General features: G+C 35.1%; 2 protein-coding genes across 2 annotated transcripts; both read right to left on the reverse strand.

Moving 5' to 3' along the window:
* Positions 1-1509: 1509 nt before the first annotated feature.
* LOC125682176 (uncharacterized) lies at positions 1510-16111 on the reverse strand. The gene is made up of 10 exons (XM_048922594.2): positions 15965-16111; positions 14101-14269; positions 9817-9935; positions 9556-9669; positions 8840-9013; positions 8255-8370; positions 6227-6341; positions 4156-4164; positions 3839-3997; positions 1510-2765 (listed from the first exon to the last, which is right to left on the reverse strand). Exons 1-10 carry the CDS (start codon positions 16005-16007, stop codon positions 2074-2076), a joined length of 1710 nt encoding a protein of 569 aa, XP_048778551.2. The 5' UTR covers positions 16008-16111; the 3' UTR covers positions 1510-2073.
* Positions 16112-17490: 1379 nt separating this feature from the next.
* LOC125681587 (uncharacterized protein y4mH-like) lies at positions 17491-26551 on the reverse strand. Its single transcript, XM_048921744.2, has 8 exons — positions 26251-26551; positions 25205-25366; positions 23766-23842; positions 23445-23602; positions 22698-22745; positions 21085-21198; positions 19946-20012; positions 17491-17836 (listed from the first exon to the last, which is right to left on the reverse strand). Exons 1-8 carry the CDS (start codon positions 26291-26293, stop codon positions 17648-17650), a joined length of 858 nt encoding a protein of 285 aa, XP_048777701.1. The 5' UTR covers positions 26294-26551; the 3' UTR covers positions 17491-17647.
* Between the last annotated feature and the right edge of the window lie 743 nt (positions 26552-27294).

The raw sequence follows: 27294 nt of genomic DNA on the forward strand, positions 1-27294 counted from the left end.
ATGTTCGTGCATTTTAGTGCACGTGTCAGCCACTATACATTCTATGTAGAAATTAGCATTGTTACATCTAATTTACATGTGGATTGGTAATATCATTGGGATGGTTATCGGTACAATGTTTATCTCTACTGTCCAGGAAATCTCTTTGTAATGCTTTAATTCAGTGTCATATTGACTATGCGTGCACATCTCGGTACGAAGGTTTGACTGTTAATGGCTTATTTCCAATGGGGTCCTTCTGATCTTATAATATGACATACCTAACACATTTATATTATTCGTATAACAAAATGATGCGAACAAGAAAGATATTGAAAGACATCGATTTGAATTACATAAGAATACTTTAAATATCTTACATTTCAACAGTGCTGAGTATTGAAAATTGCTGGAATACAGAGCTTTGAATGAATAACAACTGTAATAACTATGTATGAACAAGGCAGTGTGGATCAATAATACAAGAAGTCGCTATCTGCCATTTTCTTCATTTCATTGAGTAAATGTTTCTTAACTGCAGATTTGAATGAAAATTCATTGTTTATACATTTTATTTGATCAGGGAGAGAATTCCAGTCTTTGATGCCGTTAAAATAAATAGTTTCTGATTCCATTTTCTCAACCCATGGTAAAAAGAAATTAAACTTACTTGATCTAGTTGATCTGGATGAACACTTTCATCTAAAATTATTTTTCAAATAATCTGGATATTTTTCATGAAAAATATTAAAGACGTGATTCAGTGAAGCTGTTTTACTCTATTGCTATAATGTTCAAATACTCCAGCTTATCAAATACTTCAGCGTTGATACTACTTCTAGGAGATAAATCTAATAACTTTGTTTTGAATAATCTGTAGTTTTTCCTAAGCTTAAACGGCACAACACCCCAATGCAGTGTTATTTACAAGCCGTTAATGTGATAATTCTTTGTTTGTCAATTAAATCTAATCTGTTTATGAAATGGCTAACAACTGTTTTCAACAAACTTCCGCCAGAGTTCGTTTGCTCACAATTCGTAGGTGACGTAATGAGGCCTCGACGGGGAGTTTGCTGTTTTCAAATCTTTTCGCCCGAGGTCTCATATGACGTCACATATAATGGCGCGTAAAATATCGAAGAAAATATGCATATCGCAAGATTTGAATTTCATTGCTTAACTACGCAAACTGTTTCATTTAAAACACATGTAAAGTAGTTTTAGGCATGAAATGAATAATTTTGCTGAAAAAATTAAAAAGTTTAAAAACATATGCGATGTGTCCTTTAAGATCGATATCTGAAAATTCGTGGCGTATCAAAACATCCTCTATCACTTCTTGCCATATGTATAGTAGTAAATTCGTCAGATATCTAATACAAACACAAAGTTCCTTACGGTTTGCACACAAATGTTGAAATTTCAGGGTAACTCGAATCAAATTGTAAAAGCAGTAGATATCTCAAAATGGATGGTATATCAAATGAATGAAGGTCTGAATTCAATCCGTATCATTTTTAAAGTAAACACTCAGTTGAAAAAGTTTATTCGTATTTTGCATTGCAACCTTATCTAATTGGGAATAATTGAGCATGAAATTTCATACTACTCCTCGTCCCCTTTAGAAATAAATCTGATAGATAATAATTTTCAAACTCATTAACCTTTATCTGGTAGCTGGCTATCAGTAATTATAACTTTTCTTACTTTTAGTAGCTGCCTACGAGTAGATAACTTTTCCTGGTTCAAGTAGCTGGCTACTAGTAGCCAACTTTTCTCTTTTTAAGTAGCCAGTTACTAGTAGCTGGTTACTAGTAGCCAACTTTACCGATCTTATCTAACAATCAATATAACGTATAAGAAACATGGACCTCGTAATTTTTTCTCTCCTACTTTGGCTATCCATTACAAATCTTAAGATATGTAAGCATTATATATATGTATACATATTAATAATGTAATTGAGTGTTACAACTTCACTAACGGTCAATCGTCAGTTGCAAATTAAAATTACCATCATGCCATGAAAAACAACATGAAAAAACCCATAATATCTGATTTTATGATGGCATAAAAAATTATTGCCTGTCGTAATTATCCCTCTGCCATCACAAAATTGTACAAACTAAGTACTTGGGGTTCAACGCGAGTGTTTTGGTCACGTGATGCAGGAAGAACTTTATTGTATGTGGCTCTGCTGGCTCTTGAGACTGTCTTACTTCTAACCGGGTTCTGAATTTCCGGATCCGGTGATATAGTTCTGTCATCCTCACTTCCAAAGCCAGACGAAAGAGGTGACTTCGCTTCCTGTTTACTGAACAAGCTGTACATAGACAGTTTAATACTAGAGGTGCTCCGCATGTTTGGAAGTGTTTCCGAATAGAGACTTCCGTTTGTCAATGTTTGATTGGAACCTCCGTGTGAAGTTTTGGCTCGTGACATGAAGGACTGCCTGCTTACAATAGTCGGCCGATACTGATTATGCGGGCTGACGTTGCGACTGTATACGCGTGAAACTTTGTGCATTTCGTTGTCTCGATAGCTTTGAACTTTGTCAATTCTCGGAACCTTTTTGTTGACATGAAATCGAGGTTGAGAACGACTTGTGGTGTTAGGTATCGGTATCACTCGTTTCATCCTCTCCTCCATCAGACGTGTCTGCGGCTGTCCCCCGCCATCCAGCACAGGGACATGGGTCCCTTCCCGCCTTATAGCCGAATTCACATCTGTTGTTGTTTCAGATTCAGCCAAAAGTTCGTGTCCACCAGTTGGCAACTCTCGCGGGACTAAAAACCAATTAAGGAGAAATGATACATCGTCATAATGGCTGACTTCCTTTAGAAATATGACTCCTTTTGAATCTAATCGTCCTACATGTATATGGGTAGCTCAGTAGGTTTACGTGTCGACTGCTGATCCGTCGTTTGTATATTCGAGTATAGCAGGGGTTTTAATGGTTTTCTGATTTCTTTCTCTTAAAAATGTATTTTTAAAACTAAATAAGGTAAATTTGAAACTTTTCAATTTCAAACGATTATTGTACATATCCTCCATTTTCCATCCATATCAGATTTCTCTGGTGTGTTATACCTACTTAACTTTACAATTATACCTCCTCTGAGATTTAATATACATGTATATATATTTGGCCCCGCTTTTAGGCGTGTTAATGTTTGTATTGATGTGTGTATACCATGTGTATATTGTGTTTGCACGTATGTAAACTGTGTAATTGTGTCTGCGGTGGGGTTTTTTTTGTGTGTACGCATGCGTATCTTTATCTACAGGAAGATTATACCAAATACCTATTGGATTTCATTCAAATCAGAGATGATAGATGTTATGACTGGCAAGAGTTTATTGAACTTTGGGAGGGATCTGTGGATGAGAATGAGATTGGGGGACTCGGCTGCACGTACCGTTTTTACGCTCTTAAGTTAATGCAATAGCAATACTAGTAAAATTCATAACTATGACGTCAAATTCGCAAATAATTGTTTTGGGGGAACATTGTGAAGTATTTATTCAAATTCCGTAGCTTCATTTATTTTACCTCATAATGAAAGGTGAAGATAACGAACAGTGATCAATCTCATAACTCCTATAAGCAATACAAAATAGATAGTTGGGCAAACACGGACCCCTGGATACACCAGAGGTGGGATCAGGTGCCTAGGAGGAGTAAACATCCCCTGTCGACCGGTCACACCCACCGTGAGCCCTATATCCTGATAATGTTTAATTTAATTCAATGTAAAAAAAATTCTTATATTTCTTTCTTTTTGAGGAGATGCACGTCATACAATATGGAGCTTCCACGGGATGTATTTTTATAAAAACTTTTAATTACAGAACTTACTAATGATGGGTTTCCTCTCCAGGCGCCTTCTCCAGTAGATCTTTCTGTAGCAGTAGAGGAAAATGACGACGACAAGATAGATGACAAATAGTATTAACAGGATAGGAAGCACGATCACTAACGTGTTGTCCGAGTCTGCTGGGGTGGCACTTGTAGCTACTAATGTGAAAGAAGAAAACCCGAGATTAATATGAACATTTCTCCATAATGTCCATCTACATAACTATGATATGATAGTGGGGTATCATAAAACGAATCTAAGAATCAAATTTTATATAAACTCTCTAATATATATATATGATATAATATTCACTTACCACAAGAAGCTGAAATATAGCACAAGAATATCATATAAGACTTAAATTTATACGTACATTTAATGGAAAGACATATCATTTGCAGAAGATTATACACAATGTTGAAACAGTATGGCGTCACGCAAAGAGACATCAAAAGCCCCAAACTCCCCGTCGAGGCCTCATTTCGTCACCCACTATTCGTAGCATATATTCAACATTGTGTAGGCTTTTGCAAACTTCCGCCAGAGTTCGTTTGCTTACAAACCAAACTATTTGTAAGCAAACGAACTCTGGTGGAAGTTTGCAAAAGCCTACGTTTATAAGGTGCGTGAAGACCCGGAAAAACAGCCTAGGTAGCTCCACCATCCTGTGACATCATAGGTTTAAAAAAATGATTAAACTTCCTGCATGTTAGAATTATATATCTTTTGAAGGAATTTTATTCAATGGATAAAATAATATATAAAAAAAAAAATCTGCGTAACTATTTGATACCAATAAAGTTTATATTTTCTGATATAATAATAGTATCTAAGAATCAATTATCTATAGTTCTAAAAATGTAAAGGGTAATAACTCTTATGCTGGTATTTTCTCGATTGTGTCAATTATACAATGATTTTTGGAGAGAAAAAATCTCGAAACTTTGTAGTATCATTTTATGCTTTTTTTATTCTATTGTTCTTTGTTTTAGTTTGTTTTTTTTATTGTTTTACATGTAAACGTTACACTGTAGGGTACTTGTCTTAATTAGATAAAGCGCTACATAAATGTTTTCCCCCGATGAATTTTGTTTCCCCGATATGCACAATTAATTCATCTATAATTATAAAGCAGCAGTGTATGAAACTTTGGACATTAAAATTTTGTCATCTTAACCATTTTATTTTTTATTATACTGTTTACTGAAAAGGTGCGATTTTCTAATGTTGACATATATACATCTGTTGATCTATGCCTGATATCTTTGAAAAGGTGGCAATATGTATATTTTCTTTGGTTGTTGATTAAACCAAACTGTATGAAGTGGAAATTAATATAGATATTCCATTTTGAACCATTAATATTGATAAGTCACATGAGAATGGAGCTACCTTAAAAATAATATATATATATATATATATATCAAAATACACAACTTCTTTGTGTATCATTATATTATAAACAATAGATTAATTCATGAGCAATACCATTACATCAATAAAATACTGATTAGATATAGGGATGTCAAGATTGCTGCAATATAGCTTTTTTTTTTATGAAACACGTTTAATTCTTACCTAACATTCTACTTTCCTTTCTGTCGAATTTACAGTCGTTAAAATAGATGTACATGTACTATATTTGTATTCATATGCGCATTACTTACAACTGCAGCCCGTTCATGTAAAAATACATCAAAGGCAAACCCATTGAAAATGTAGGTACAGCGTATATGTATATGTAAGTATGCATAGTCTATGGGTATATGCAAGTCTATGCTTAATATGTACAAATTCAATAAGAGGCCTATGAGCCACTTTGTGCACCTGAAAAATTGTAAAAACATGACCCAAAGCTGCCCTCGGGGATCATGGTATTAACAAACTTTAATTAATCTATACTACATGTAAATAAGAATGCATGCATATTCATTTAAAAAGAGAATTGTCTACATATTCAAAAATAAACGCTGCGCCCCCTTTAATCCGCCACTGATTCCTATCTCATAGATTAAGCGAATCGGACCACAGATACATGTACATGTACCTGATATTTGGACCCACCACTCTCTTTTAAATGTGCAAATCAAATTTCACAAGACATATTTCCTGAAAATTCGTGGATTCTATATTTGATACATGGATTCTATATCTGATACATCTTTTTTTCCCCTTCAATTCTCAATGTCGTCTTCCGCTTTTATCACAATCTTTTTAAAAAGATTGGTTGTTTATATATTGTTTAAAGTTCCGCTCGAGAATTTTTCAACCATATAAAGACGCCATCAGAATCTTAAGGTCCACAGTTTTAGTTGATTAATTACCTGCATATAACAAGGTGAGAAACACATTCAGTTTGTACTTGTTAAATATGACTAATATATTACCTGTTTGTGACAGACTGAGTAGAGCTCCTGAAGCCGGTATCACGTGAGCAGACTGAGAGGCTTGGCAGTGGTCAGGTGACTGGGATATATTGACGTAAGTTCCGGAAGATATGACCTAATATCAAGATAAAGTTACAACAATTTACCTGATGTAATGAATGTTACGGTACAAAAACAATAATCAGATATATTTACATGCAATGGTAGCAATAAACCTATGTAAGTTGTATTTCAGTTCTCAATAAGAGTCTTGACTTCTCCGTATGACATACGTATAACAATCTATTCTACAATCATGAGAAGAATACATGTTGAGGTTCATTATAAAATCATGATGGGAAAAATGTTTACGATATTGTATTATGGAGAATATTTATAAACGATGGAGATATTCTTAGATTGACATTTCAACAAAAACAACTCAAGACATGAAAGGTTATTTTTCACTTGCTTGTGATCATTATTCTTTTGATCGGACGTTCCTTAAAGAAGTCAAATATGAGAGAAAAAGACTTCAAAATATATAGGAATTAAGAAATTAAGGTTTCCGGTAGAGATATGATGATTAATCACAGTCCAGGTTTCCGGTACAGATATAATGTTTAATCACAGTCCAGGTTTCCGGTACAGATGATTAATCACAGTCCAGGTTTCCGGTACAGATGATTAATCACAGTCCAGGTTTCCGGTACAGATGATTAATCACAGTCCAGGTTTCCGGTACAGATGATTAATCACAGTCCAGGTTTCCGGTACAGATATAATGATTAATCACAGTCCAGGTTTCCGGTACAGATGATTAATCACAGTCCAGGTTTCCGGTACAGATGATTAATCACAGTCCAGGTTTCCGGTACAGATGATTAATCACAGTCCAGGTTTCCGGTACAGATGATTAATCACAGTCCAGGTTTCCGGTACAGATGATTAATCACAGTCCAGGTTTCCGGTACAGATATAATGATTAATCACAGTCCAGGTTTCCGGTACAGATGATTAATCACAGTCCAGGTTTCCGGTACAGATGATTAATCACAGTCCAGGTTTCCGGTACAGATGATTAATCACAGTCCAGGTTTCCGGTACAGATGATTAATCACAGTCCAGGTTTCCGGTACAGATGATTAATCACAGTCCAGGTTTCCGGTACAGATGATTAATCACAGTCCAGGTTTCCGGTACAGATGATTAATCACAGTCCAGGTTTCCGGTACAGATGATTAATCACAGTCCAGGTTTCCGGTACAGATGATTAATCACAGTCCAGGTTTCCGGTACAGATGATTAATCACAGTCCAGGTTTCCGGTACAGATATAATGATTAATCACAGTCCAGGTTTCCGGTACAGATGATTAATCACAGTCCAGGTTTCCGGTACAGATGATTAATCACAGTCCAGGTTTCCGGTACAGATGATTAATCACAGTCCAGGTTTCCGGTACAGATGATTAATCACAATCGGGAGACTTTTCCTGGAGATACACAGACGAGGAATGCAGAACCAGAGTACAGCCTGATTCTGAAGAATGTCCCCACAATCCTTAGGGAATCAGGAAGGAACTTCACATTCTGAGAGTAAAGCCTAATGGGAAAGCTAACGACGATATGTCGGCAAGATATAAAAATCACCAGTCCATGAAATGTCATCAGTAGTTCCATGGATTAGAAAAATCTTGGAAGTGATAGGTTTGGAAAGTGTTGCTACAGCAGTTTACAAAAGAAAGAGAAAAATAAACCACTCTCCCTTATTGAAATTGCAACCGAGGTCGTGTGTGTGCCGAGTATACCATGTGTCAAACCTTTTCATTCAATTTTTTATTCTTTGGCTCAAATGTCCACGACGTTTCGTGGTTTCGCTCTTTGGGGTTATCAATTCGATTTTAAAATATCCTCCGCTTTGAAAACGGGAATAACTTTTCTATCGGCTTCGCTTATCATACAAATTATGTCCCATTCTCCCATTGTGTATATACACCATAATACGACCAGCTAGTAACATAATCAGAAGCAATGACTAGTAACTTTACCAAACATATATATCTTCTTGTTGCAGCACCATCTACCGTTGTATCAAAGTTGTACAACCCGACATAGTAGTCACTTCCGGATTGAATATTAACTACACAACCCAGGTTTCCTCCAACTGAAAACGTAAAATGACGGGCAAGAATTAAAGACGTCTTTGGGTATAAATCCTTTGAGTTTGATTTAAAAAGTTTTTTTATAAAATGTGGCGATGATTTTTGGGTTTTCATTTCACGAAGAAAATTTAGAGGGTGTAAAATGATATTTTAAAAAAAAATACTTCGACATTGTTCAAAGCTAGAGTTGGGTGGTAACAACTACATGTTTTGGAACAATTTTGATACTAAATATGACCAAAACTAATTCACAAAGGATGCATGTCATGAACTCTCTCAATCATACACATTTCAAGATGTTAGCTTACATAGAAGTTAGGTCTTGTATATATTCAGCGTTCTGGATCCTGTATACACATGTTACATGTATCAAGACAGTGCTTGACGTCATTTCCGATTAATACTAGTAAATTACACTCCATCCACAAACCAATGTTCCCAAATTCTCATCACAAAACACAATAACTTTACCGGAGTACAGTACGACTTTGTTGCAGAGCGTGTAGTTGAGCGAGATCCGTGAGCTGTCGGAGCATCCGTCCCAATCTGAATCCGTCCCACAAGCTGTGGATCCGTCATAATATGTGTATGTAAAGGAACCCAGTACTGGGGAGGGACAGGTTGCCATGGCACTGCCCTCTGAACCTGCAAAAGAAGCATCAGAATTTAAAATCATGGGCAATCTTTTACATCATTAATTTTCTCAAACCACTGTACATCTCCATAGAAAAAGTTGCTTTGTAACGTGCAATATCTAAATAAAACTACATGTATTGTTGAATGCGTCTGAAATAAATTTCAATTTTGAAAATACATGAATTGCGACGCGTTACACCAGCATTTTTGTTGTTTATACCCTAATGTATTTTCAAAAATGAAACTATATATTTTTTTTATTTGCATTTTACTTTCATTTCTGTCGGAATAAATAGTCGCACTATATTTATGAAGATTAATACGCACTTTGTTTGCATTCACAAGGAAATTACTATCATTCCAATATTGGCATTAAAGATATCGAAGGTAAAAGCATTAGAAATGTAATACAAAACAGTACTGTGTACAGGTGTTGATATACGTGTTTTATTACCTTGTGCATGTACATGTATATACGTTTTAGTACATTGTTTATGATATGCATGTATATGTTTTAGTACATTGTTTATGATATATACGTGTTTTAGTACCTTGTTTAACTAGAACCTGGAATAGCCCTACAGGAATAGTAGTGGTGCAGACATCAGAGACACCGTACGTAGCAGACACGCTCCCTTTCATTCGTCCCAAATCTACACTGTCCTCTACAAGGAAGAGGTTTAGATGTAGAAATTTTGATACCAACAACTATGCTGCACAAACCTTGTCAAATGATGCAGTGTAAAATATATGGATTATGTTTTATTAAAATTTTCAAACTTAGATTTTAAATTATAATATAAATGTTTTACCTGTTTGTTGATAATAATAATAGGAATATTGCGTAACCATGGTGATATCCATACATATATACAGATAAAGCTGAAGAGTTCCAATAGCTCCATACGTTAGCGACACTGTCGTCACAGTTCTATCAAAAAAGTTTGAATATCCGTGTTAAGTGTACATACAGATATGTGTCAAGATGATATGGTATATTATCTACAGTAACTTATACGTATTAAAGGGATATGGACACGATTTGAGCTGAAAATTTTCAAAATTTTATTTTTTTTATTTTTAGACGGGGTCTATTAGTTTACTGTCAGTCGAGGCCTCAAAACGGAAGCCGTGCAGAGAACACATGAATTGAATCAACGTGGAAGAAAAGAGTGCATAAATTGCGCTGATCATTTTGTACACAGATTTGAAAAATATAAGAACAATATTTTGAAAAAAAACAATCTTTTTATTTTTCATTGATTTATTAGATGAATTTGAATTATCTTTCAAACAGAAACGATTGTTGTTTCCATGAGCAAATATTCTTACTTTGTTTAAATCCGACCTTTTCTACAGAAGAAACCGAGAATATGCGAATGTATCCGGAGTTTGTCGTGTCATTTATTCTATGCACGCAAAAAATTAGTTTTAACGCAAGCCAACAACATTACCCCCCGACAACTGTACAGGCAAGGTTTTTTTTGACGTTTTTCTTATTTATTTTGAGGTCAAAAGGTCAAAGTCTCTTTTTCACTATATACTGTAGATTTGAGCTTGCCTCTAACTTTTATATATGTACTTGTTGGTGCATGTTTATCAGACTTCAAATCCTGATGACATTCAAGACTCATGTTGCTTTTGATATCCAAAGGTAAAGGTCATTATCACACTAAATACCTACTGTGGCTATTCAGAGCTTCATAGTTATAAACTATATAAAATACGTGCATGATTTTACTTCGTGAATGCAAGCGTGCATAAATTTCCAAACTGCAACTCGGCCATACGCATCTTTGATGTTTAATATTTTGAAATTATATAATTTACAGCTCTTTATATTATATTACTTTAAAAAAGATGTCTGCCTTGTGGACTTGTATATTTATGATTGACTATCACATGTATATATCTTTCATTGCATAGGAAACTTCTAGTCTTAATGTGTGTCAAAAAATTTGAAATGATGTAAATAATTTGTGAAAATGTTTACAATTTTATGTACATATTTACAGTTCTAGTATTTTAGAAACTATTTCTATGCCCCCGAGATCGAAGGTCAGGGAACATATTGTTTATGTCCTGTCTGTCATTCTGTAATTCTGTCTGAAACTTTAACCTTGCTAATAACTTTTGAACAGTAAGTGATAGAGCTTTGATATTTCACATGAGTATTCCTTATGACAAAACCTTTCCGTGGGGTTCGAATCCTGCTCGCGCCGGTAAGTGAGAAAATTTCCCAGTTTACTTTCGGAAGGTCGGTGGTCTCTTCCCAGGTACATTGTATCTGGGTTCTCTCTTCCACTAATAATAAAAAAAAAAACTGGGCGCCACCATATAACTGAAAAATTGTTGAGTGTGGCGGAAAGCATCAATCAATCAACCTTTCCGTGGGTACCAACATTTTTTACCCTGTGACCTTGACCCTGGAGTTTGACCTACTTTTTGAAAACTTTAACCTTGCTAATAATTTTTGAACAGTAAGTGATAGAGGTTTGATTTTTCACATGAGTATTCCTTATGACAAGACCTTTCAGTGGATATCAACATTTTTTGACCCTGTGACCTCGACCTTGGAGTTTTACCTACTTTTTAAAAACTTTAACCTTGCCAAGAACTTTTGAATAGTAAGAGCCAGAGCTTTGATATTTCATATGAGTATTTCTTGTAACAAGACCTTTTTGTGGGTACCAACATTTTTGACCATTTGACCTTGACCTTAAAGTTTGACCTACATTTTAAAAATTTTAACCTTGCTAATAACTTTGGAACAGTAAGTGATATAGCTTTCATATTTCACATGAGTATTCCTTGTGACAAAACCTTTCCGTTTGTACTAAACATTTTGACCTTGACATTTGACCTACTTTTAAAAAGATTGACATTGCTCATAACTTCTAAATGGTAAATATTAGAGCTTTCATATTGTACATGAGCATTTCTTTTGACAAGATCTTTCTACTGGTACCAAGATATTTGTCTTTGTGACTTTGGCCATCTTCGGAATTGGCCATTATCGGGGGCATTTTGCGTTCACAAACACATCTTGTTTTATACAAGTTTGGAGTGTTTACATGTCCATCTCATTATAACCTTTTCTGTGATACTGAAAATAGCAATGGAAACCCAACATTGCAATTTATTTAACCCTGATCAGGCATCAATCTGTATTATTAACTCAAAATCTCACATTGCAACAGTATTATATTCTTTACACAATTATAGTTTACTGTTCTGTATCGATGTTATTACTATCCAACAGTAATGCTTTTACAATTGTTAATTGTCCAGATACTGGTATATGCATAATATTCTAAAATGCCTGAATTTGCAGCACTTCATGTCATATTGTTTCACTTGAGAAGACAGTTGTCTGGTTTGTGGACTTGTTTATTTGTGGACTGTAACATGTAAATATTTTTCATTGCATAGGAAACTTCTAGCCCAAATGTGTGTCAAAAAATCTGAAATTACTATGTTACTATGTTACCAATTTTGTTACAATGTTTACAATTCACATGTTCTTGTTTACAGTTTTAGTAGTTTAGAAAATTTCCTTTACTAAAGAAAGAATTGGGGTGTTTACATATCCACTTGATTTTAACCTTCCATGTGTTATTGATTGGATGTATTGTGCAATTCCAAAGTAAGCCATTATCAATTTTATCTTTAACATTTGGTTTCATTATGTTGGTCCATAAAAAATAAGCTATTAAACATATACTGTCATATGTCAAACTATCATATGTTATCTTTCTGTTCTGTTGACATATTAAACTTTGTTCCATACCTTTATCTATATTTCTTTTCATTTACTTTATTATAGCATTCATGCTTTTTCACAAGAGTTCAGCACCTGATTTAGCTATGAAAAGCTGAAGAGCTAAGTGCTCAAATCAAAATGGTGACCCTCACTATGCAAGGTGAAGATAACGAACAGTGATCAATCTCATAACTCCTATAAGCAATACAAATAGAGAGTTTGGGCAAACACGGACCCCTGGACACACCAGAGGTGGGATCAGGTGCCTAGGAGGAGTAAGCATCCCCTGTTGACCGATCACACCCGCCGTGAGCCCTATATAAGATACAAACCAAGAATATTGAGGTTTAATAAGGAAGGAACTATCTCGGTGAAATGATAACCAAGAATATCGAGTTCTGGATCATATTGATTAAACAAAACTGGCCACAAGACTAGGAGGTCACAATACAAGCATTCCTTTAGATATTCGTTTTGGCCTCAAAACCATAAAAAAAAGAACAGACTTCAAGAAAATTTCGATTTTGAACACTTCTTTTCTTGTATCAAAAACACGAATAGGAAGTTGTACGTAAATCTGTAATTCAAGACCTATGTCTGATTAAAGTATTTGTCTGGAGAGTTTTCATATGAATTGTTATATTAGCATAACTGCACCATTTATGAAAGTTATGCATTGAATAATTTGACCCCGTCTTTCAGTACTTTCAGGACTTTGATTAATGTTTAGAATGCTAAACTAAGGTATTACTAATGATCAGCAAAAATTTGAATGTGGGTAGTCAAGGTACATGGGAGATACAGAGGTCACAAGTCCTTGTTTTGTAAACAAGGCTCTTGCCATGTTTTTGTTTACATACATTGTAGGTTAAATAACAAGCAGATTTTTTTTCAATTTATAAGTGAATTCGTAACACAATTAAATAGTTTCAAGTGTTTGGCACATCTCGTTTTGTTTTAAACACGCTATTTTCTATTAAACAGTCTAATGTAAACAAAAGCATGACACGAGCCTTGTTTACATACATGTAACAAAGAATTGCGAGTGCCGTATCTCACTTAGAACTCAACAATTGATATTCAAAGTTTAGTTGACCATTAGATATACTTTAGTTAAGCATTTTAAACAATAAAAATGGAAAAATGAAAGTTGAGAAAATTTTCAGCTCAAATCGTGTCCATGCCCCTTTAAACATGAATAGTCACCCGCTGTTCTCAGTTGGAAATTCGAACTAGCAACCATTGTCTAATGAAATTAACAATCGGTGTAAAGTTCACGACCTTCAACAAAAGCTTCGGTAAGGTGTTATAACTTTTATGATTTTTTCCTTACCTGGCTAGATAGTTGGACCCGCTGACCGTGTCGCATGTCCAGTTGGTACTCGTGTCCCCCGTGCCGAACCCCTTCTGTGACATAAACATAATGCTCCCCGAAAACTGCACTGTTCCATACTCGCTGTCCGTCCAGCTCCCAGAGGACAGGGGAAAGGTGCAAGTACATGCTGTCAAAGGGAAACGAGAGGCCTATGGGCTACATCGCTCACTTTGGTGGTTTCAATTTCCTACTTATAAAATCTGGTCGAGATTTTGGTGTTGTAGTCTGCATTGTATATGAATTCTACACTTTTCGAGGAATGCGCTTTTATTTAACATATCGTGTCCTTGCGGTTCATTCTTGAAGGTGAATAATTATTTTTGTATATCAATTTTAAACTTACTTCTACCCCAACCTGAGACCAGGTCTCAAGACCATAAACTGAGAATATACATTAGTCAAAATATTTATTACTTCCTAAGTATATCTTAAGATTTATCTAACATAGATGTTGGGAAAAAATCTACTGGTTTATAAAAGCATTAAATGCAAACATATACAGCAAACTTTATTTCTTTACAAAAAATATTTCTAAAGTTTGTTACATTCGAAATTTAGACTAAAGCCTCTTCTCAGTTTCTGGTCTTGAGGTCAGGACTCAAGAAGCTGTCAATCATATGAGCTTGTACACAATGATTATCTTTGTATATTTAAAATTGGACAAATTGCATGCATATGATTGTTTAGTAAATATTCTTTAAAGAATTTCATTCTTATGCAAAACTTTGAACTTTAGGTCATATGACCCCTTCCAAATAATGTCAACAAATGAGAGTCCACGATACACGAGGAAGCGTGCAGAATTTGACATACTGAGTCCTTAAGTTCATTAAGAAGACATTTCCTAATAATATTAGTATATAATCGTATGTAAAAATTGAAAACTTCTGTACTTTATTGTGGTCGGGGTGGTGGAATGAACCATTCTGAATGCACATGTACGAGGTTGCTGCAACTGAATTCTGTAAACTGCATTCATGCGAATCACCAGCTGATTAAGCATCGTCGGACACGCACGGGTGATCTCGTCTTTAACTCATCACTGGTGAATGAAAAAAACGAGATCATCCGCGGTTATCTGACGATGCAGAGGAAGGTATCAAAAACAAATTTCCCATATATCTTCATGTAAAACTTTACACCCATCTTCACTACAGAAGGAAACTTCTATGCAAGTCATGACTTTTTATGGTCCAGACCTTTATTGTGGCCCCGGCATTGTTTCACGGGTCATGGCTTGAACAATGTTTATGTACATTACTTGACGATGTGTTAGCTTTTCTGGTTCTTGAGATTTTCTAAACACCCCGCCCGATTTTCTCTTTTATAGTACATGTCTATCATTGAAAGGAGCATCGTTGGAAACTCAGTGCGACCGACCGTTGGTTTCCGACGATGTGAAAGGAGGTGTGGCCCTTCATTCAAACAATTAATATTTACATGAATCCCCTTTTCAACACTCAAGGATGGTTACTTACCTAGTGATTCTTAAGATGAAAAGTTTACAGACGCACTAACAGACGTTGGGCAAACTTTGAGCAGAAATTGTACACTTTATCAATGAGTATCGAAAGTCCAAATTCACAATGTGTAGAAACTATTGAATGTTTCATTCGTAGTTTTATATGAAAATCAGTCGACATATCAACAATTAAACAACTACATGTATGGAACGGATAAAATTTACGTATTTACAATTTATCTTTTGAGTTATTGAATCCCAATCGCCCTGTTTTGAAATCATTGAAATTTACAACTAGGATATCGATCCACTGTTAATTTGGCTTTGATGATTTTGTACAGTACATTTTACGGATCATACCTGTAAATGGAATTAGACACAGCAAAATACAACACAAAAGCATCCTCTCAAGTCATTGTATCGTCAAGAATTAACATGGTTTAATACAAGTTACTCGATCTGTCTAAAACTGGAAAACTTATTTGCACTTATTAATTACTTCATACATTTCGGTATCCAAGTTTTTAAAAGTGTCTTTTACATTTAAAAGGCCGTGAAAAAGTGTTAAATTTCTATACCGAACCTTTCATGTGCTGCAAACAATGCAATATGAATGCATGGTCAGTTTTCATTGTTTTATTGAATATCACAATATAATTATTCCTATTTATAGTGCACATAATTACCAGGAGTGACGAGAAACCAAAAGAAATGAATGAAAAATACACGAATAAACCTTTAATGAAAAATGCACTTTATGATATGTCCGAAAATTGAAGTGACCCTACCGTAACAATGGTGATATTAATGGATATATTTTCACAAAATTTGCTGGGAAAATTGGAGGATTGCCCCAAAATTCCGTAGGCAAGAAAATCGATTTCACAGAACAAATACTTACCATTTAATTATCAGCATAAAATTATTATAAAACATCAGATATTTAAATCGGTATGTGGACTTTCAACTGCGCAATGCCTAAAAAATGCCGTTTAAATCAGTATTTAATCTTTCTAAAAAGTTTCTAAAAAGTTCATAAGGAGAGAAATTAATTTAGTGTCCATTTGACGAATATGACATAATCAGAATTGTATCCCAGTCTGTAGGAGTCAACCTAAATGCGAGTTCAGGTCAAGGGCAGTGCGATTTAGACGACTGTCAATTCAAAGCCCGGGACAATAAGATTTAGGCAGCTCACTGTCAATTCAAAGCCGGGTGCAATAAGATTTAGCCGAGTTCACTGTCAATCCAAAGCCCCGGGCAATACGATTTATACGAACTTACATTTGATCTCAACATTTAGCGAAAAAGTGAGCTTGTCCCGGTTTTCATGGCTATGACTTCGAAACTCTAACTTTTGGTCCGGTTTCCACGGCTTCTGGGTCCTAACTTTCGTCCCGGTGTCTATGGATTCGGGATCCTAACTTTAGTTCCGGTCTCTATGACTATGACCTCGGGATTCCAACTTTCATGCGTATCTCCATGACATTGGCCTCGGGATCAAAACTATTGCATGAAAGAGTCATTGATGAGAGAGAATGGCAGTTTCCACACGAACACGGGTTTTGGTGGGGCGATTCAAATCACGAGATCAGAGGATAACGATGGATACAAAATGTCTGAAAAATACATTAGAGCAGACTTCACCGAATGGTCATCTGCACGCCCTGACCGCTTTGGGAATTAAAAAAGAAATGTATGGATTCCGTAATGAATGATGAGAGAAAAGCAGGGTACCACGTGACCGAGCGGGCATCCACATTACCCTCTAATATACTACCACTGCCGATCCGAGGGATAGAAATCGGGCTGCAGTGATTAGAAGCAAGTGCGTTAACCACCCTGTTAACCATGATGCATAAGAAAGTAGTAATAAAATACACGTGTAATTGTAATCATTGCTTTATTTCCCGTGGCATTCAAAATATGAAGACAATTATTTATCCACTCCTCCAGAAAAATGTGCATGTATTGTAAATGATTGCAATTTAACAAACAGGGCATATGGATGAGTATAAATAGATTTCATAATTTATTTATTTTTTACAAGTCCAGCTTATAAAACTCTGCTGCATTCAGTCTGAAAATCTTTTTCTTGTCTTCAAATGCCATGGAACCTAAAAGTCTTTGCAACAAATTGAACACAGTCTTATAATCTGCCTTAGCGAGATTACAAACAGGCCAGTCTGATCCATACATACACCTGTCTACTCCGAAGCAACCCAACACATGCTGAAAAAAAAAATAAAGGCAGTCAAATATTGTACATTGTTTCAAACCTTTAACATTGATACTACAGTATAAACTGTCTAATCTGAAACCTGTGAAATCCGTTTCACTGGGCATTTCGACCCTTATTTTTATTCTCAATTTCATATTTTCATTGGTCTTCACATTGATTATTCTGACACACTGTGTTCCAACAAAAAAGTTGTCTCTCAGTGCATGTCGGATTAGACAAATTTCACTGTATAATGCAATATGAAGAACTAGGGCTATAATCTAAAAATGCATAAAATGCCCCTTTTCATTCCTAAGATGAAACAAAGGCCATTTTGTACATGTACCTAATTCTAAGCACAGATAACTGGCAGAGATAACATACCTTTATAAGTTTTCAAGCATTTCTTCAACAAAGTTCATTTTAGACAACAAGGCATGTAAATTTTGTATAGTATTTCATTTTTATGGGAAAATATTGTATTTTGATATGCATTCTGAATATGAGTATAACCCCTTCCTCCAAAAAATAAATGATAAGTTGGAATAATAATTAAGAAATGGCTACTTTGAATAAAAGTTTGACAAAAGTCTATCATGACATCACAATGTACAGTAAAACTCGAATATAGCGAACACGGATATAGCGAAATTACGGCTATAGCGAAGTGAATACGATTTCCCCGGCAAATTCTTTATATATTCTATATAAAAATCTGCATCTATAACGAACACGGATATAGCGAATTTACGGATATAACGAAGTAAATTCCTATTCCCCTTGATTAAAAATGAACGTAAAAATCACCTTTTATAACGAATTTATTTTTTTCATTTTAAACTCTTTGTGATTTTTAACAATCGTTTTCCATTGACAGAAAGGATCCACACTTATTACAAAATTTCTGTTTGTATTTTTTCCAAAAAAGGTTGTTAACGCAAAACAATACTTACACATACGTTTAGGAAATATATTGTCAGTATTGTTTACTATTCTCGTTAATTAAATTTGAAGTTTGATTCCATTTATTTTATTGTACACTCCTTTATTTGTGTAAAGCAACAAGTAAATGACAATAGACTGTACATGTATGTATTGCGCAAAATTTTGTTGACATTTCTCTCTCGACATGTTCTTGCATGACTTAATAATCCATCAAGATAAATTATCATATATAAATCAATGTGTATATTTCTTGTATAAAAATATTTCTTCTCGAAAATATATAGGCTTCATTTCATTTAAAGACGATACAAGCGTAAGTATATCGATTGCAGCTTTCTTCTACAATTGATATACATGTAGAACAAATCAGTTATATAATGAATTCGTAATATTTGAATTATGAATTCGCTATAAATGTATATTGAATTACGCCTATAGAGTATTTTTATTGAGGGTCCCCAGAAATTCGCTATATCAGAGTTTTACTGTACTACAACATTATATTATAAACAGAGATCTTAGTCATTTTGACACTATCTAAAATCCCACACTTGCATCATTATATGATAAAAGTTCAAAATGTGTATTTATTTCAATTTATCAGAGTTAAAACTAATAAATTAACAAATAAACTATACGAGTCATCACAATTTTTAAGATGCGACACATGCATATACAAAATCACATATCAACATCAGAAAATTGCAATTTTCCTTCAACAGCACTGTCAAATTCCGCATAAACCAGTTAAAACAATATAATAGTATTCATAATGATTTCATGAAACTGTTTCTTTACAAAACTATTCAAAATTTATGAAGAAAATAAAATCTGTCGGATAATGATCTTGATAAAGGATTCAATGAAAACAGAGTTATTGCCCTTGAATTTAATATTTTGAAATATATTATTGAATATTTATATATATAACTTAGACTTTTGAAATATTTTATGTTTCACAAGATTTTTTATAATAACTACTCTAAACTGGGTTGTGGATGGACGGAAAAGGGTAAAACTATATGCCCCGACCACTTTGTGGCAGGGGCATAAAAAGCTTGAATCAAAATCGTTTTCAATTTCCCCTTTTTGATCAAACTGAAAAAAGGCTCCAACTAATAGATACGTTTTTTCCCCTATCATTGCTCTCGAGAAAATAATTCTACTGTAATTACGTCAATATACGGCTGGAAATCTTCAGTCTTCCAGGATTCCCAGTCTGCTTCTGTTACGAGACCAGACCTGCAAGTGATTTAGTCATCGACAGTGTGTAAAAAATAGCATCAATTTCTATTCTAGAAGTTGGAATCTTTGCTGAAAATATAAAGGAATTGAGTTTAAGATAAAATAACTACATTTAAAACAACTTGACAAAGTTTTCTGTGTTTAATAAGGTTAGATAAAAGGCAAATACACTATATACAAGTGTAACTATACTGTAGTTTTATATCAACTCATATATTAAACAACGTGATAATAAAAACCAATCTGTGATACAACAGTTGTGGGGAGTCTATGCGTATACTGTTAGTAAGGAATTCCAAATCAGTCAGATGACTCGGCTCTTTAAAAAATTACCTGACAATTCCTCTGAAAGTTTTCATATAAAAGAATTAAAAGTTTGGTGATTTACAGTATAATTTTGTGACTTGCAGTATAATTCTGTGACTTACAGTATAATTATGTGACTTACAGTATAATTCTGTGACTTGCAGTATAATTCTGTGACTTGCAGTATAATTCTGTGACTTACAGCCTGCAGTATAATTCTGTGACTTACAGCTTACAGTATAATTCTATGACTTACAACTTACAGTATAATTCTGAGACTTATAGTATAATTCTGTGACTTACAGTATAATTATGTGACTTACAGTTTAATCTGTGACTTACAGTATAATTCTGTGACTTACAGTATAATTCTGAGACTTATAGTATAATTCTGTGACTTACAGTATAATTCTGTGACTTACAGTTTAATTCTGTGACTTACAGTATAATTCTGTGACTTACAACCTGCAGTATAATTCTGTGACTTACAGTATAATTCTGTGACTTACAACCTGCAGTATAATTCTGTGACTTACAGTGTATTTCTGTGACTTACAGTATAATTCTGTGACTTACAGTATACTTCTGTGACTTACAGTGTATTTCTGTGACTTACAGTGTATTTCTGTGACTTACAGTATAATTCTGTGACTTACAGTATAATTCTGTGACTTACAGTGTATTTCTGTGACTTACAGTATAATTCTGTGACTTACAGTATAATTCTGTGACTTACAGTTAACAGTACAGTTCTGTGACTTACAGCTTGCAATAGACATTTGGATATTTTGCTATAGCAGCAATTTCTTCTCTCCATCCATCAATTGTTTTGTCCTTAACATATGGCTTGGCAATGTGATCAACAACAAACTTTAACCTACAAATTGTAAATAAACCCAAAGGTATTAAAATCAGAAATCTAAATAGAAGCAAATGAGGTCATGAAGAGTCCATACATGTTGTGTCTACAGAATATTTCAGTTTTTGATGAAGAACTTAATTTATCTGGAACAATTTAATGATTGAGCTACACATATGAGGACAAAGGAAACTTATAACATACTTTAAAACATGTTCTTACAACAACAACAATATATATATATATATACATATATATACATATATATATATATATATATATATATATATATATATATATATATATATATATAAGGCTAATTTATAAATTACCCCTCCCCCTTTTTTCATAATTTTCATACCCCCCTCCCAACACAAACCAAATATGCATTAATCCCTTAAATACAAAGATAAAGATGTGTCTAAGACCTCTACATCAAATACTATCTTTCGTATTTACTTCTGGATTAGCCCAAATTTCTGCTATGTTATCAAAACTTAACAAATTTTATTCCTATGTCAAAAAAAAATCTGTAAGAGTTGCAATCAACCCTCTCTCTCTCTCTCTCTCTCTCTCTCTCTCTCTCTCTCGAGAGAGAGAGAGAGAGAGAGAGAGAGAGAGAGAATACTTGTTATCACAAAGGATGCATTCTCATTATGCATCAGATGTATATGTTGGGTACATGTAACTTGTGAATCTCCGTTACCATAAACACAATTTAAACTAGAGATTGTTTTTATGAAAAACTAATGTCTCCCCAGGTTCCCAAATTGGAAGTGCTTCAAATGAAACCTCTTCCCCTTAATGTACTACATGGTATGGAGGAAAAAACATAAGCAGGAACATAGACATTATGAACTCCATTAGGCCACATAGGAGAAGTGTTCACAAACTATTTTACACCCTCCACCCCTCAGATCTACTAAAACTTTAAGGAAAACAATTGGATCCTCCTGTCCCTACAATATGCACATCTGCAAATAGCAATAAAGTATTGTACAAAATATGAAGTCTATCGGATAAGTCATATAGGAGGAGAAGCATTCACAAGCTATTTTAACATACTCCATCCCTCTTAGATCCACTATAACTTTTAGGAAAATAATTGGATCCTCCTGTCTCACCAATATGCACATCTACAAATGGCAATGAAGCATTTTATGAAGTTTAAAATCTATCAGATAAGCCAAATAGGAGGAGAAGTGTTCACAAACTAATTTACATCCTCCATCCCTCTTACATCCACTTTAACTTTTAGAAAAATAATTGGATCCTCCTGTCCCTACAATATGCACATCTACAAATGGCAATGAAGCACTGTACAAAGTTTCAAGTCTATCTGATAACCCATATAGGAGGAAAAGCGTTCACAAGATTTTGTGACAGACAGATGGGTGGACGGAAAGTATAAAAACAATGTCTCCCCCTGAAAGACGGGAGACAAAATTGGCAATTTGTAAATAAATGTAGTTGCTTACGATAATGGCGAACCATTCTTCGAACACCACTAGTCTTACCTAGGAAACTTTGAAACCACATCTGGTATATATTTCAGCAAAGGAGGTCTGTAACATTAAATAATACACTTTAAAAAGTGCAGCATTACAAATAAAATTTTGTAAATAAAAGGATAAATAAATTGACTTTAAAATTTGGACATTTCCTTCTTCATGTACTATCTACAGTGTATATCTGTTCTCGCAGTGTATCTTCAGACAGAATTTCTTTTTTATATTTTCTACTCGATGTACATATTTTGTTGTGAGCAAAGTATGACACAAGTTTTCTGAAAGAAATGCCCACTGAACAATAAATGAAATAGAGTAAATCTATACACATTCTCTTCTGGTGTGTTGACAACACGCCAAGGGCAAATTGAGGATATTCTAAAGCTGCTATGTTGATGTACTCACTGGGATAAGTATTGTATTTTTCAGTGAGGTTACACACCCATAAGATGACTGGCATGAGGGTGCACACCAGTGAGATAATTGGTCTGGGGGTGCACATCCGTGACATGACACTGACCTGGGGGTGCACATCCATGAAATGGCTGGCCTGGGGGTACATACCTGTGAGATAACTGGCCTGGGGGTGCACACCCATGAGATGACTGGCATGGGGGAGGGGGGGGGGGGGAGGTGCACACCCATGAGATGGCTTGCCTTGGGGTACATACCTGTGAAATAACTGGCCTGGGGGTGCACAACCATGAGATGGCTGGCCTGGGATCTGTCTTTGTACAATTGGTTAATAAACATTACCTTAAGAGAAGATCGTATGGAATTTGCAGGTCTTCCAGCACCTTTAGTCCTCTGTGAACGTCCTCTCTTGTGATCCAGTCCGGCTTTTCCATGTCCAAAATATGGCGACATCCTTTAAACAAGGCATGACTCTGCATGTCATTGAGGACCTCTGGCAGCTACAAATGTCAGATATATTTAAGGAGAGAAAAAAAAAAACTTCATTGTTCATGTGTACATAAGTTATCTCCCTTCTTAACCTTCAAAATATCAAAACGTGGAAAATTCTGATGTTGCATGAATTCTTCCAGCCCATCCCATTTCTGGAGATTAATGGCTTACCTTTGGGCTGGTTAGATCTATTCCACCCACGACTCCTTTGATAAATGGATAACTCTCTGCCTGACTCATTACCCACTCTGAAATATGAAAAAAATAGATTACTAGGCCATCTGTTAATTCTAGAAAATAATATTAGCTATTAATATACATGACAAGTTGATATTCTCTCAACACCCCCTCCCATAATTCCTAGCTACCTAATTCCTAGATATTCCTTTGTTGAAAGAGGTATATTGTACAATTTGTGGGTTTTCTGTGAAACATAGTTGTGGACAGCAATATAATAGTGCATGATTCTAGATTTCAGTCAGTTTATACTCACTAGTACAACATGTACATAGTACCCACGACAATGAGTATAGTATGTTAGTCATAATGTTCCTGTCCAGATAAGGAAAGAACTCACAGTCTGTGTATACAAACATAAATGATATTGAAATTTTCAAGTTTTATTTTTTCTCATTCGCTGTCAACACAACATAGAGAACATATTAAACAAGCATTCAAAAACAATATTCACGCATGCGCAAGTAATTCATATAAATATATATCACAATCTTGATAATAAATAAATACAATTATAATAATAGACTACATATACATTTAACCCAGAGGGTTTACTCTTTCATACAATACTCTGATATAATAAGTTAATTTATATCTGATATTAATTACCAGTGCCTATGTCTATAAATACTGAAAAAGAAAATGTAATAAGAGGCCCACAGGTCTTATCGCTCACCTGAGTTAAAAGCATCACTTAACTATCCCCAAAGGCTATGAAATCAATAATAATTTTCCTATTCTGCATTCTAATTTTCGGATTATTTTCCTATTCTAAATTACAATATTCAGTAACAGTATAAAACAAGATATATTCTAAATAGATAAATGCCGCTGAAATTACTCATACTGATGGAAGACTTTACATGTATGTTACATTAACACGATATGACTAATTTGGACCTGGCCATGAGTCAGTAGTGCCCTTGGGTTGTGTAATTCACAATCTTCGTACATCCCCTTTTGCTTCTCCTAAATATGCATTTAGTTTTTATACAGTATCAGCAAACTCATCGTCGGAAACCCACGGCTGATTACGTTCCATTCCTCTCTCCATCAGAGAAGAACGAAGCGTAATCAGCCGTGAGTTTCCGACAATGCAGCGAACTTAAAAGCAAAATTTTTCATATTCACTATGATAATATTGGCCCCACTTAGGAACCAAAACCCTTAACCCTGAAATAATGAAATTTACAATTTTGATAAAAGGTTCCTTCTAAATACCTATTTGATAAGTCGACGTGCTAACCTAGAGCTACTTAGGTAGGTGATGATTTTTTGTAGATGCTCCCTCATAGTTTAACTATATTAGGAAATTTTCATCCCAACACATAGAATAGCCACATTTCTTAACTTTTATAATTATTTGACATTACTTGCTTCCTCTGGCGTGCCGTTCAGGCACTGGACAAACACAGCATGTCTGACAGGGGTCTTTTTCAGGTTATCCTCCAATTCACAGGCCGAAAAATCCCTGAATATCGCTGCCTCGGCTGATGTGGGCCACGGATATTGGAATTTTTTCAAATTCCATATGTCTTAAATGAAATATATAACATTAGAGATCATAAAGCTGTTATAATGAATCCCTTAAAGTAAACTGATGTAGGAGATGGGGGGGGGGGGGGGGAGGAATCACAGGGGGCAGAAGAGGAGGGAGATATAGGGAGAAGGAATTGAAGGTGCAGAAAGCAGAGGAAGATGGTGGGAGGGGGGGGGGGGGAGGAATTGAAGAGGCAGAAAGCGGAGGAAGATATGGGGGAGGAATTGAAAGGGGCAAAAAGAGGAGGGAGATATGGGGGAGGAATTGAAGGGGCAGAAAGCGAAGGGAGATATGGGGGAGGAATTGAAAGGGGCAAAAAGAGGAGGGAGATATGGGGGAGGAATTGAAAGGGGCAAAAAGAGGAGGGAGATATGGGGGAGGAATTGAAGGGGCAGAAAGTGAAGGGAGATATGGGGGAGGAATTGAAGGGGACAGAAAGAGGATCGAGGGAGATAAGAGGAGGGAGATAAGAGGAGGGAAAGGAAATCAAAAGCAGTATAAGGAGGAGGAAAAACGGGGGAATGAAAGGAATCCAAACAAATGGGATAAGAGATGAGAAAAGAGGAAGAAAAAAATAGGGGGAAAGGAGAGAGAAAAACGGGGCAGAAGAGTTGGGTCCCTCCTTCCTCCCACTGACACAGGGGCAATACTTTCATGATTTTACAAAACTTTGTTGATAATGATTTACAAGAAAAATACCTTTTTATCTTCCAAATATCATAAACATATGTAATGATTCATTGTCTACCGTATACCTGTATAAGTATAATGTATATTGTAGACAAATGATGGGGGTATGATATACAGATATAATCACGTGCAGTATCCCTCCCAATTTTACTGCATATTTTAAGTGTTTACAATGTTAACAAGTCTTACGAAAATGGGAATCCACACAATCTATTTCACTGATGTCACACATTGTTCATTATGAATGTCCGATGTCTTATCTGTTGAAATCGTCCGAAGTTTTATCTGTTGATATCGTCTTGAAAGTTGACTGTTTACATGGATGAATCAGGAGGCGGATCGTGCATTTTCTATCGGAAGTTCAGAAAACGAAGAAACCCAGATACATATATATCTACCCTTTCCGGAATAGACCCGCCATACACAAAAAACACGGACAAAGTGGTTACAGAATAATAATTTTACCCGCCATTCACACAACAACAACAACAACAAAAAATAAATTAAAAAAAATAAAAAATAAAAAAAAACACACACACACACACAAAAAAAGAACAACAACAAAAATTTAAACAAACACGGACAAATTTTAAGTGGTTATATTACAGACTACTAAAGAAGTGCCAGTTTATAGATCGAGTTTTTTTGTTAAAAATTCTTGGTGATGTTTGAGTCATTCTAGGGCATAAATGGAAAGGAGAGGGTCTGGAAAAAAAATTTAAAAATTATAATAATGGGAAATTTTGCTCTTTCAAAAGTGCATAGTGGGAAGGGTGTAAAAAGGCCATAATTGTTTTAACTGCTTCTCAAAGGGAAAGGGAAATATGGAGAGAGAGAGAGAGAGAGAGAGAGAGAGAGAGAGAGAGAGAGAGAGAGAGAGAGAGAGAGAGAGAGAGAGAGAGAGAGAGAGAGAGAGAGAGAGAGAGAGAGAGAGAGTATTAATTGAGAGAGAGAGAGATTATAATTGAGAGAGAGATTAATTGATTGAATATTGTTTAACGTCCCTCTCGAAAATATTTCACTCATTTGGAGACGTCACCACTGCCGGTGTCCAAAGGCTGTAAAATTTAGGCTGTGACACGGGACCACGGTTTTGGCGGTCTCATCCGAAGGACCGCCCCTATTAGTCGCCTCTTACGACAAGCAAAGGGATACTGAGGACCTATTCTAACCCGGATCCCCACGGGAGAGAGAGAGAGAGAGAGAGAGAGAGAGAGAGAGAGAGAGAGAGAG

Source organism: Ostrea edulis, chromosome 2 (genome assembly GCF_947568905.1).
Source record: "Ostrea edulis chromosome 2, xbOstEdul1.1, whole genome shotgun sequence".
Lineage (NCBI taxonomy): Eukaryota > Metazoa > Mollusca > Bivalvia > Ostreida > Ostreidae > Ostrea > Ostrea edulis.